General features: G+C 45.5%; 1 protein-coding gene across 2 annotated transcripts in view; it reads right to left on the bottom strand.

Moving 5' to 3' along the window:
* Positions 1–13,693, bottom strand: part of LOC139539673 (phospholipid phosphatase-related protein type 1) — a 149,031-nt gene that overhangs the window by 21,114 nt on the left and 114,224 nt on the right. For both annotated transcript variants that reach the window (XM_071342850.1, XM_071342843.1), the window contains exons 5-6: positions 12,046–12,296; positions 1,252–1,428 (exon numbers count right to left, since the gene is read on the bottom strand). In XM_071342850.1, the coding sequence (XP_071198951.1) occupies positions 1,252–1,428; positions 12,046–12,296 (428 nt within the window). The remainder of the gene's footprint in view (positions 1–1,251; positions 1,429–12,045; positions 12,297–13,693) is intronic.

Genomic DNA, 13,693 nt, shown 5'->3' with positions numbered 1-13,693 from the left:
ACATTAAGAACACCTCCTCTTTCCATGACATAGGCTGATTGATGTCACTTGCTAAATCCACTTAAATAAATCAGTGTAGAGCAATGGGAGAACACAGGATAAATAAGGAATTTTAAGCCTTGAGACAATTGAGACATGGATTGTGTATGTGTGCCATTCAGAGGGTAAACAAAAGATTTAAGTGACTTTGAACGGGGTATGTTAAAAGGTCCCAGGAGCACCGGTTTGTGTGTGCCAAGAACTGCAACACTGCTGGCAATTTCAAACTCAACAGTTTTCTGTGGGTATCAAGAATGGTCCACCACCCAAAGGACATCCAGCCAACTTGACACAACTGTGGGAAGCATTGGAGTCAACATGGGCCAGCATCTTCGTAGAACGCTTTAGACACCATGTAGAGTCCATTCCCTGACAAATTGAGGCTGTTCTGATGGCAGCTTCCTCAATATTAGGAAGGGGTTCCTAATGTCAGGTATAATCAGTGTATATTTGGCATTGTGTTTAAGGTTATAGTCCTGCCGAAAGGTGAATTTGTCTCCCAGTGTCTGGTAAATAAATTTTAGGCCTAACCAGGAAGAGATAAAGACATGTTAGTCCTAACCAGGAAGAGATAAATAAACATTCGTCCTAACCTGGAAGAGATAAATAAACATTAGTCCTCACCAGGAAGAGATAAAGAAATGTTAGTCCTAACCAGGAAGAGATAAATAAACATTAGTCCTCACCAGGAAGAGATAAAGAAACATTAGTCCTAACCAGGAAGAGATTATTAAACATTAGTCCTAACCAGGAAGAGATAAATAAACATCAGTCCTAACCAGGAAGAGATAAATTAACATTAGTCCTCACCAGGAAGAGATAAATAAACATTAGTCCTAACAAGGAAGAGATAAATAAACATTAGTCCTCACCAGGAAGAGATAAAGAAACATTAGTCCTAACCAGGAAGAGATTATTAAACATTAGTCCTAACCAGGAAGAGATAAATAAACATCAGTCCTAACCAGGAAGAGATAAATTAACATTAGTCCTCACCAGGAAGAGATAAATAAACATTAGTCCTAACAAGGAAGAGATAAATAAACAGTCCTCACCAGGAAGAGATAAAGAAACATTAGTCCTCACCAGGAAGAGATAAATAAACATTAGTCCTAACCAGGAAGAGATCCATAAACATTAGTCCTAACAAGGAAGAGATAAATAAACATTCGTTCTCACCAGGAAGAGATAAAAAAAAACATTAGTCCTCACCAGAAAGAGAGCGATAGAGCTGCCCAAGACGAACCCAGCGATGACATCAGAACAGTGGTTCCGGTACTCCGAGACCCGGTTGAGCCCGGTGAGGAAGGCTGTACACAGGGTACCCAGGCACAGCACTGGTTTGGCCAGACGGCTACTCTTAGTCTTTATGGTGCTAGTGATGTACATCTGGAACAACAAGACACCGGAACATGGTGAGACAGAACCACAGAGATGAAAAAATACTGTATCCATCTCTATGAACAGAACAGCCTGCCTCTGTAAAACAGACGGCTACTCTAGATCTGAAAAACAGAGCTCAATAAGAGACAACACTATGACTGAATTACCAGCCTCTGTAAAACAGACGGCTACTCTCGACCTGAAAAACAGAGCTCAATAAGAGACAACACTATGACTGAATTACCAGCCTCTGTAAAACAGGGGAGAAGGAATACATATCCCATTGACACAAACTGTCAGTGTGTGTTTAGTCATTACCATCACCATTATCACCGTTACCATTATCACCATTACCATCACCATAATCACCATTATCATCATCACCATTATCATAATCACCATCATCATAATCACCATTACCATCATCACCATCACCATAATCACCATTATCATCATCGCCATACTCATTATCATCATCACCATCACCATAATCATCATCACCATAACAAACCATTATCATCACCATTATCATAACCACCATCACCATCACCATAATCATTCTCATCATCACCATCACAATCATCAACATCATTCTTATCACCATCCTCATCAACATCATTCTTAACACCATCACATCACCATCACCCTCACCATCATCATCACCCTCATCATCCAAACCATCATCATTGTTTTCATCATAATTACTCTCATCATCATCAATCTCATAATCATTACTCTCATCATCATTATCCCCACCATCATTGCCATTGTTAAATACTAATGACTAGAGCACGTTTTAGTTGCATAATGAGTTATTTTATAATTGCATAATCTGCTTATTAGTAGTAATAATCAGTTAATTAGTAGTAAAAACGTGTTATTGAGTTAGTGGTTTAGGTTGTACATTACAGTTTTATATATTTACTGCGTTATATCATCATATCCTCTTCGCATGAATAGATTGTTTTTACATATTCTCGGAGATTGAAAATAGTGTTCTCCTTGTGTATGAGAAGAGTAATTATGTAGTGGACTGCAGTAATGTTTAGTCCCCTAACTCAAGGCCTCTCCTGACTGAAAGGAGGACCTGTGAGTATAAAGGTTCTGGACTCAAGCTGGGACACGATAACACCATCTGCCCAGTATAAGAGGTGTTCATCCTAGAAAAATAAAGTGGGGTGGGGGTGGGGGGGGTCTTGGCAGCTGTATTGTTGTCTTGGCAACTGCAACACCTACTGTGGTGAATAAATCTAGCTTCAAGTTTTCTCAGAGTCCATCTGGATTATTGTACCAGACCATAGAACCTAACAAGTTGTGTTGTCGGCAGGATTCACCGTGATATTCAGTTAAACCAGAGAGTAGGACAGGAACCAGGAACAGGAACAGGAACCTGCACACAAAACGAGGTATGAGAGTTCCTCTACACCCGTTTCCACTCTTTCTGACATCTTGCGGTGAGATGAGGGTCATAGGCTGAATATAAATGATGGGAAACAGACCTAGAAAGCCTGGATTTATTCAGTAGGCCAACTGGGTATAGACCTAGGGGTTTAGCCTCAATATTGGTTAGACTGGGCACTGCCCGGGACGGCCTGCTCAAGAGGGTAAGCCTCCATATAGTTTAGACTATGCATATAGGTTAGACTCCTAGGGACTACGTGCCTAGGAGGGTTTAACTATCCCCTAGGACTAGGGGTTGAAGTTCCCTAGGATGGTTTAACTATCCCCTAGGACTAGGGGTTGAAGTCCACTAGGACTAGGGGTTGAAGTCCCCTAGGATGGTTTAACTATCCCCTAGGACTAGGGGTTGAAGTCCACTAGGACTAGGGGTTGAAGTCCACTAGGACTAGGGGTTGAAGTCCACTAGGACTAGGGGTTGAAGTCCCCTAGGAGGGTTTAACCATCCCCTAGGACTAGGGGTTGAAGTCCACTAGGAGGGTTTAACTATCCCCTAGGATTAGGGGTTGAAGTCCACAAGGAGGGTTTAATCATCCCCTAGGACTAGGGGTTGAAGTCCACTAGGAGGGTTTAACCATCCCCTAGGACTAGGGGTTGAAGTCCACTACGAGGGATTAACCATCCCCTAGGATTAGAGGTTGAAGTCCACTAGGACTAGGGGTTGCAGTAATGTCGTAGGGTCGGCCACTCCCCTCGACCCTCCTAACGGACTTCAACCCCTAGTCCTAGGGGATAGTTAAACCCTCCTAACGGACTTCAACCCCTAGTCCTAGGGGATAGTTAAACCCTCCTAGGGGACTTCAACCCCTAGTCCTAGGGGATAGTTAAACCCTCCTAGTGGACTTCAACCCCTAGTCCTAGGGGATGGTTAAACCCTGTTTATTGTGTGGTATGTGGCAATGTTTCCACATTTGTATACTAGTACGTTCGGTTGTCGAGAAGTAAGTCCATATTGAAAGTCTACGTTATTCAACGAGTCCCGTGGAAGTCATACCAGGAGGAAAACGTAGGCGTTTTCCATTAATAACGACCCGTGAAGGATGAGACATTGTCGGTAGACGAAAATGACAGTTTCCTGTAAATTATGACGGTGGTTAGAGAACAATAGTAGTATTAAGAAGTTGTTTGAGAACAATTTATGTGTATTGACCGTCAAAACTTAGTAAGGAGGTTGGTTTGAGTCCTATTCGGGCAGATAACTGAGATCGATTTAGGTGGAAATAGGAAAACCACCGTGGTTGACCTGGGAACAGTGATATTTGAGGAGGGAGGGTGGAATCTTACACCTTCCTGTTATCCACATCAACCTTCCGTAGAGTCTCCCTTGGTAAATTATTGTACTCTAGTGTCGTCAATCACCGGAATCATTAGGTAGCTTCACAAATGTATTAAGCACCTACAATACCTTGGAATTTTTTTTAAATAAAAGGCTAGTATTACAGACGTGGGTGAGGAAACACCCTAGATACTGCCGGGTGAGGGGCAGAAATAACTATTGAAAGGGCATCCGGGTTCCTGACACCGTAAAAGGGAGTAGAAGAGGACACATCTAACAAAGCCACGGATACGCTGAAAGACGCGCACCAGCAATCTACCAATTCGGCTCGAGTAAAATTTGGTCAGTGTTTTTCAAATAAAGAACACACATATTCTGTTGTGGTGTGGCACAGTGATATCAAGGAGAAATCACAAGCTTAAAACACAAGGTTTTGATGTCGGCGTTGTATCAACAGAACCAATAAAGTTAAAATCAAAGACCTACAGTCTCAGCTTGTCCAGGCAACCGACTAGTAAAACATGAGCTCATCGATTTGGTCAGAACCAAGACCTCTGGAAAATTATCAAAATTCAACATCTTACCCTCCAGCAGCATCAGAACACATGGAGGGTTAAATGCCCTGGCCACTCCTCCCTTGTTCACCCCGGGATATCATGGGGGGGGGGGGGGGGTATATGCGCTGGCCACTCCTCCCTTGTTCACCCCGGGATATCATGGGGGGGGGGGGGGGGTATATGCGCTGGCCACTCCTCCCTTGTTCACCCCGGGATATCATGGGGGGGTATATGCGCTGGCCACTCCTCCCTTGTTCACCCCGGGATATCATGGGGGGGTATATGCGCTGGCCACTCCTCCCTTGTTCACCCCGGGATATCATGGGGGGGTATATGCGCTGGCCACTCCTCCCTTGTTCACCCCGGGATATCATGGGGGGGTATATGCGCTGGCCACCCCTCCCCTGGGATATCATGTATCCTAGGCTAAACGGGTTACCTCTCCACTATATCCCTCTCTTAAAGAGGAAAAGGAGTGTTATGGGTTGAGGGAGGCAGTAAATGGGCACATTACCAGTCCACACAGTGGTCCTGGAATGGATTACCGATACAAAAGACCTGGGGAACCATAGAGATGTGCAACCGGTTCGTTGTCATACAGTCCCAGTTACTTATTATCCTGGGCTAGTAATCCCAGAGGGAGGAAATCCCTCCAGACCGCCAGACTTCCAGCCGGTAGAAAAATCAACACCAACAGTTGATTATTGGTGAAATGCGTAGCATAATGAAAGAAGTGCCTGACACAGTTAAAGAGGGTCAGGAATTTATCAGTTTCCTGAGAAAACAGGGCCGGATATTTGTATTACACACGGGCGATTATGATCACATAGTCCGCTCTCTCCTACCTAGAGCAATGTTGGCGCAACCTCTACGGGATTGGTGTCCCTATACCGGGACGGTTGATCTAACGTGCGCTAATGTGACTAGAATGACGTTGTAAGTAACAGCAAACTTTCCAGGACGTCTTATGAAGGCCGAATGCTTAAATACTTGTTAATCTAACTGCACAGCCCAATTTACAGTAGCTATTACAGTGAAAAAATACCATGCTATTGTTTGAAGTACTGTGCAATATAGCAATATAGCAATCTGCACAGACTGCTGCCATCTTGTGGCCAAAATCTAAATTGCGCCTAAACTGCAATATTATATTATGTCCTTTATCTTGTATTTCAAAGATTGAAAAAATTATATAGAAAACACATTTTTTTTGTTTGAATTGTCTAATACCATATCTAATGTGTTATATTCTCCTACATTAATTTCACATTTCCACAAACTTCAAAGTGTTTCATTTCAAACGGTATCAAGAATATGCATATCCTTGTTTCAGGTCCTGAGTACCAGGCAGTTAGATTTGGGTATGTCCTTTTAGGTGAATTTTTTTTTTTTTAAGTGTCCTTAAGAGGCTCTATGTTGACGCAACTCCTGGAACTTCACCAAAACCCCTCAGCGTGAGGCATGTGATCCAGCAACCTCATATGTGGCTCATGCTGTTGGGAAACTTCTTTTCAGATCAGATGTGAACAAAATCATTACATTTATTCAGGGTCCTAAAGAGGGAGTCAGTGATTACGGCAATATGATGGAAGAAACATTGTGTACTACTTTGTACCTCCACCTTGAACCCACTATAAAGGCTGCTATTGCCAGAGTGATGAATCAATATTCCACCTTGGAAAAGATAGTACAAGCTGCATTGCTAGCCGAATTAATTCCACCAACTTTGCAGCAGAACGAGTTGTCGCTGCTGCCCCGAGCAACCCCAAAATAGTTTCAAGAATAAGGAAAATAAAAGCAAGACAAGAGGTACATCTGGGTTACACAGGTACCAGTAGTGTCCACCTAAAGAGAAAAAGAGGTATTGAGGCCGTCAACGAATGCAACCACTGGACTCACACTACACAAAGTGGTTACCGGGAGACCGATGAGAGTCCCAGGCGCCATTATTTATATGTCACATATTAATGATGAATGTCAGTTTTGGTTGAATCTATGTTGTCTTACTGTCGGAAAATGACCCATGCATTGCAGTGTGTGTATTCACAGGTAAAGTGAAAAAAATATCTGGAGTGTTGGGACAGTGCTGGTCTGGGTCCCACACAGTGCTCTGCACCTACAGTGGTTCTGGGTGATAACACAACCATACTTTGAGGGGGGGTTGTCGTGTCTTTGCCGGATTAAGTGATATGACATGCTATTCTATAAAATCCTTTCTCTGTAATTAATATTACCTGATTGAGCTAATCATGTAAATGTAATTAACTAGAAAGTCGGGGCCACAACGAAATAATATTTATAGAGCAGTTATCTTCTGAATAAACTCTTAAAGACCTAGTAATATTTTACATCAATAGCAGTCAATATTAATCGTCACCTTATTTCAGTCTCATCTGAAAGTTGTAAATTCTTGGTTATCTGCACGAACTCTGTCTTCACTATGAGTCATCCATACATCAATTGTCTTAAATCATGTTTTTACTAACACAGTAATTCACAGAAATGCAGAAACAAACAGTAGATAGTTACAAGGAAATGATAGCGGAGTTTCCCTAGTGGGATAAACCGGCATCGCGGCTTGGTGTACAAAAGGGAAGTGGGGGTCGACTGAGATAAGACAACACACAGTTGATAATTATAACAATTGAAATGCTAATCCTTTGCATATGAACGCTCACTCATTCTGGAACAATTGCAATCAATATATATATTTACGCTCAGTGTGTCGTCGGGATCTCTGTTGAAAATGTTGTTTCTGTTGGAGAGTCTGTCCGTCCTCTCTCTCTCTGTCGTATTTAGAATGGATAGTTCAGAGTGACATTCATTCATGTCGTTATAGAATAGAAGTTTCGGCGGTTGTCGGTCTTCGCGTTCAACGATACCGAATTCCTAGCTGCAGACTAGTAATTAGTATCAAAGACTTGTTCTTATTCTGTCGGTATCGATAGTCTAAGAGTTTAACCGCGTGGGATGGTTAAAATATTCAGCAATCGTCTCAAACCTTGGCCCTCTCGTTATCGAGGTAAGCTGGTCTACAACCTTTGTCCTCTCGTAATTGAGAGAAACATGGTCTGTTGAGAAATTCTCAAGGTGAGGGTTTTATTCGGAAGAGCAGAAAAAGGCTGTCTCATGACACCAAGTCCTGGCTGTGTTCATGGGGGCGTGCCAGTGACTTAAGTGAAACTTTACACAGAAATACAATTCTCTCACATTACATCATTACAAAATTTCACAAATAGTTGAATCTTTCCTCATTCATCCTGTACAGCAATTAGATGCAAGCCTCATAACTGAGGCTATTATATAAACAGCGTTATGGTAATGTGGCCGTATTGTCTCTCATGAGTTTCACAAAATTGTACCAAACGGACCAGTTCGTAGCTGGATTCTTCACCGATATTTTATACCTTCTCCAGAACATACATGTTGTTCGGACCTCAAGTTCTGTGAGGTGGAAGAAATTCCTTTGTTCTATCTATGAAAATTCACTCTGTCTCTATACTGTGGCCATGAGGAGATCATCTCCTCCAGGAATGTACGACCTGAGGTCGCAGCAGCCTGAGTGTAGGAGACAGAGAGAGGGGGATGGTGCTCGCTATACCCAAAGAGGTCAACGTCATGACAGTGGGTTGTGTCTGGGACAGAGTAATTGTTTTTGCAGGAAGGAATCTGGAGCGAGCAGAATGGGGACTTCAACATTTAAGGTCCAGACGAGACGGTCTCTCCTGCCTGCATTCAAACCAACCCTGTGTGATGTCGCTGATGAAATCAAACCAACCCGAGTGTGTGTGAGAGAAATAGAGAGAGAGAGACACAGCTGCATGGGAGCTCTCACATTTTTCAACATGTTTTTTACAAAAAGGATAGATTTGGAGTTATATAAACTTGGATTTTTCGTCAGGGACATATGCAGGATACTACCCTCCACAATATAACCTTCACTCCAGATCAAAACTCCAAACCTACAACCTAATTTTGACCAAAATTAACCGGAGACATTACTGCTTTTATTTTTCCCAGCTATACAAAGTGTGCTCTAGCAAACAAACAGCAGAGACCTGAGGACACCATCCAACCTGGAACTGAGGGAGTAGTGTTTGGTCTGATGCTATTTTGAAAGCCAAGAAGAAAAGTAAAATGAAAAATAAAATACATTACAGTGGTATATTTTACTTTACAGAGACTAAATGCTGAGTTAAGACTGCCAGGTTTGCTAGGACAGTCCAGATACAACAACAATTAGCACTGATGTGTGAAGTGAAATGTGTCGAGGCCTTTGGACCCAACAAGCGGCAGGAGTCTTTGAAACCCCCTCCTGCTGTTCAAAGATCATTCACTGGCATTTTCTACAAGAAATCTGCCTCCAGAAATAAAAGCTTCTCCCAAGTGGGTGTGACACCTACTCCCGTTGCCTGCTGCACTGCTGCTGGGATTCCAGCTGGGGATCTGAGAGCTTTCGCTCTCCTCCACCACACTCCCCCCTCTCTCCTGAACATTCACTCTCCTCCACCACACTCCCCCCTCTCTCCTGAACATTCACTCTCATCCACCACACTCTCCCCTCTCTCCTGAGCTTTCGCTCTCCTCCACCACACTCCCCCCTCTCTGCTGAACATTCACTCTCATCCACCACACTCTCCCCTCTCTCCTGAGCTTTCGCTCTCCTCCACCACTCTCCCCCCTCTCTCCTGAACATTCACTCTCCTCCACCACACTCCCCCCTCTCTCCTGAACATTCGCTCTCCTCCACCACACTCCCCCCTCTCTCCTGAACATTCACTCTCCTCCACCACACTCCCCCCTCTCTCCTGAACATTCACTCTCATCCACCACACTCTCCCCTCTCTCCTGAGCTTTCGCTCTCCTCCACCACACTCCCCCCTCTCTGCTGAACATTCACTCTCATCCACCACACTCTCCCCTCTCTCCTGAGCTTTCGCTCTCCTCCACCACTCTCCCCCCTCTCTCCTGAACATTCACTCTCCTCCACCACACTCCCCCCTCTCTCCTGAACATTCACTCTCCTCCACCACACTCCCCCCTCTCTCCTGAGCATCCACTCTCCTCCACCACACTCCCCCCTCTCTCCTGAGCATCCACTCTCCTCCACCACACTCCCCCCTCTCTCCTGAGCATTCACTCTCATCCACCACACTCCCCCCTCTCTGCTGAACATTCACTCTCCTCTACCACACTCCTCCCTCTCTCCTGAGCGTCCACTCTCCACCACACTCCCCCTCTCTGCTGAACATTCACTCTCCTCCACCACACTCCCCCCTCTCTCCTGAACATTCACTCTCCTCCACCACACTCCTCCCTCTCTCCTGAGCATTCACTCTCCTCCACCACACTCCCCCCTCTCTCCTGAGCATTCACTCTCCTCCACCACACTCCTCCCTCTCTCCTGAGCATCCACTCTCCTCCACCACACTCCTCCCTCTCTCCTGAGCATTCACTCTCCTCCACCACACTCCCCCCTCTCTCATGAGCGTCCACTCTCCTCCACCACACTCCTCAGCTTTCGCTCTCCTCCACCACACTCCCCCCTCTCTGCTGAACATTCACTCTCATCCACCACACTCTCCCCTCTCTCCTGAACATTCGCTCTCCTCCACCACACTCCCCCCTCTCTCCTGAACATTCACTCTCCTCCACCACACTCCTCCCTCTCTCCTGAGCATCCACTCTCCTCCACCACACTCCTCCCTCTCTCCTGTGCATTCACTCTCCTCCACCACACTCCCCCCTCTCTCATGAGCGTCCACTCTCCTCCACCACACTCCTCAGCATTCACTCTCCTCCACCACACTCCCCCTCTCTGCTGAACATTCACTCTCCTCCACCAGACTCCTCCCTCTCTCCTGAGCATTCACTCTCCTCCACCACACTCCTCCCTCTCTCCTGAGCATTCACCCTCCTCCAGAACACTCCCCCCTCTCTCCTGAGCATTCACCCTCCTCCAGAACACTCCCCCCTCTCTCCTGAGCATTCACTCTCCTCCACCACACTCCCCCCTCGGGACCTATTTTCACAGAGCTCAGCAGAAGATCATGAGTCCCATTGGACAAATAAGTTGGATGATCTCCTTCTCAAGGGTGATAATCAGCTGGATGGTCCAGGCCACAATCTCCCTCTCATCAAGGTTAAACATCAGCTGGACGGTCCAGGCCACAATCTCCCTCTCATCAAGGTTAAACATCAGCTGGATGGTCCAGGCCACAATCTCCCTCATCAAGGTTAAACATCATCTGGATGGTCCAGGCCACAATCTCCCTCTCATCAAGGTTAAACATCAGCTGGATGGTCCAGGCCACAATCTCCCTCATCAAGGTTAAACATCATCTGGATGGTCCAGGCCACAATCTCCCTCTCATCAAGGTTAAACATCAGCTGGATGGTCCAGGCCACAATCTCCCTCTCATCAAGGGTGATAATCAGCTGGATGGTCCAGGCCACAATCTCCTTCTCATCAAGGTTAAACATCAGCTGGATGGTCCAGGCCACAATCTCCCTCTCATCAAGGTTAAACATCAGCTGGATGGTCCAGGCTACAATCTCCCTCTCATCAAGGTTAAACATCAGCTGGATGGTCCAGGCCACAATCTCCCTCTCATCAAGGTTAAACATCAGCTGGATGGTCCAGGCCACAATCTCCCTCTCATCAAGGTTAAACATCAGCTGGATGGTCCAGGCCACAATCTCCCTCTCATCAAGGTTAAACATCAGCTGGATGGTCCAGGCTACAATCTCCCTCTCATCAAGGTTAAACATCAGCTGGATGGTCCAGGCCACAATCTCCCTCTCATCAAGGTTAAACATCAGCTGGATGGTCCTGGCCACAATCTCCCTCTCATCAAGGTTAAACATCAGCTGGATGGTCCAGGCCACAATCTCCCTCTCATGTGATCACTATAGGAGGTGTAGATCATGTGATCACTGAGGAGGGACTGTTACCGACACTGATGACTACAACACGTTTTAGTTGCATAATGAGCTCTTTTACAATTGCATGATCCTCTTATTAGTTGTAATAACAATCCATTTATTAGTAGTAAATACTTGCTGTGATTAAGGGGATACTGTTTTATATCTTTACTTCAGTCAGAAGTTATAAATATATGTGTGCTTGTGAATTTGTATTCTTGTCTTGGCAGTTGCAACACCAGGGTGTGGTGAATAAATCTACCTTGAGTTTTCTCGGAGTCTGTCTGGATTATTGTACCAGAATTTAGAACCTAACACCATCATCACCCTCTTCATCATCATTATCAACAACACAGGGACAGCCAGTGTCAGCAGCTTCATCATAGAGACCGTTGCAGTAAAACTCACCGTGACATAGACAGCGGAGTAGACGCTGAGCGAGGCGTCTTTGGAAGGGAAAGAGCGTCGAGCGTTCTCCACGACGGCCGGGCTGCCGGTACAAATGTTACCGTTGGAGATGAACTGGTGGTTGAAGCGACACTCGGTGCCGGTGTAGTTGGGCTTACACACAGACAGGAAGTACGGCGCCAGGTTACCGGTCACTACCTGGCCAGCATTCACAAAGATGTCTGTGGCAAACAGGCCGAATGCAAACACACCTGCAGGGGAAGACAGAGAGACTTGGTTGGCAAAAAGGCTGAGCGCAAACAGACCTGGGGGGGAGGGAGAGAGGGAGAGGGAGAGGGAGAGAGACAGAGACTTGGTTGGCAAACAGGCTAAGCGCAAACAGACCGGGGGGGGGGGGGGGGGGGAGAGGGAGAGGGAGAGAGAGAGAGACTTGATTGGCAAACAGGCTGAGCTCAAATACACCTGCAGGTAGAGTCAACCAGCCCAGAGTTGGCAGGGGACGAGCAACCATCTGGGTTTGCAGAGAATGAGACACAGGCTCCATGAAGCCCCATCAGAGAACTAAACCCCTAGAACTTCCAGCACAGAAGGCTGCATCCCAAATTATACCATATTCCTGTTATAGTGCACTACTTTTCATCAGAGCTCGTAGGGGGTCGATAGGGCTCTGGTCAAAAGTAGTGCACTATATAGGGAATATAATGTAATTTGGGACAAAAAGAAAGACAAAACGGAGGGTTTAGCTCCAGACTATAATTCCACTGGGTCCCTGATGAAGTCAATATTTACACATGAGGAATTACATTATACTACCATTAGCAACAAGAGACTATTAAACACTGAGGAGAACCTGCCTGTGTTCCAAGAGACTATTAAACACTGAGGAGAACCTGCCTGTGTTCCAAGAGACTATTAAACACTGAGGAGAACCTGCCTGTGTTCCAAGAGACTACTAAACACTGAGGAGAACCTGCCTGTGTTCCAAGAGACTATTAAACACTGAGGAGAACCGGCCTGTGTTCCAAGAGACTATTAAACACTGAGGAGAACCTGCCTGTGTTCCAAGAGACTATTAAACACTGAGGAGAACCTGCCTGTGTTCCAAGAGACTATTAAACACTGAGGAGAACCTGCCTGTGTTCCAAGAGACTATTAAACACTGAGGAGAACCGGCCTGTGTTCCAAGAGACTATTAAACACTGAAGAGAACCGGCCTGTGTTCCAAGAGACTACTAAGCACTGAGGAGAACCTGCCTGTGTTCCAAGAGACTATTAAACACTGAGGAGAACCTGCCTGTGCTCCAAGAGACTATTAAACACTGAGGAGAACCGGCCTGTGTTCCAAGAGACTACTAAGCACTGAGGAGAACCTGCCTGTGTTCCAAGAGACTATTAAACACTGAGGAGAACCTGCCTGTGTTCCAAGAGACTATTAAACACTGAGGAGAACCTGCCTGTGCGCCAAGAGACTATTAAACACTGAGGAGAACCTGCCTGTGTTCCAAGAGACTATTAAACACTGAGGAGAACCTGCCTGTGTTCCAAGAGACTATTAAACACTGAGGAGAACCTGCCTGTGTTCCAAGAGACTATTAAACACTGAAGAGAACCTGCCTGTGTTCCAAGAGACTATTAAACACTGAGGAGA

Source organism: Salvelinus alpinus, chromosome 1 (assembly GCF_045679555.1).
Source record: "Salvelinus alpinus chromosome 1, SLU_Salpinus.1, whole genome shotgun sequence".
Classification (NCBI taxonomy): Eukaryota; Metazoa; Chordata; class Actinopteri; order Salmoniformes; family Salmonidae; genus Salvelinus; species Salvelinus alpinus.
Note: the sequence above shows the minus strand (reverse complement) of the source record. Positions and strands in the feature narration are given on the sequence as shown.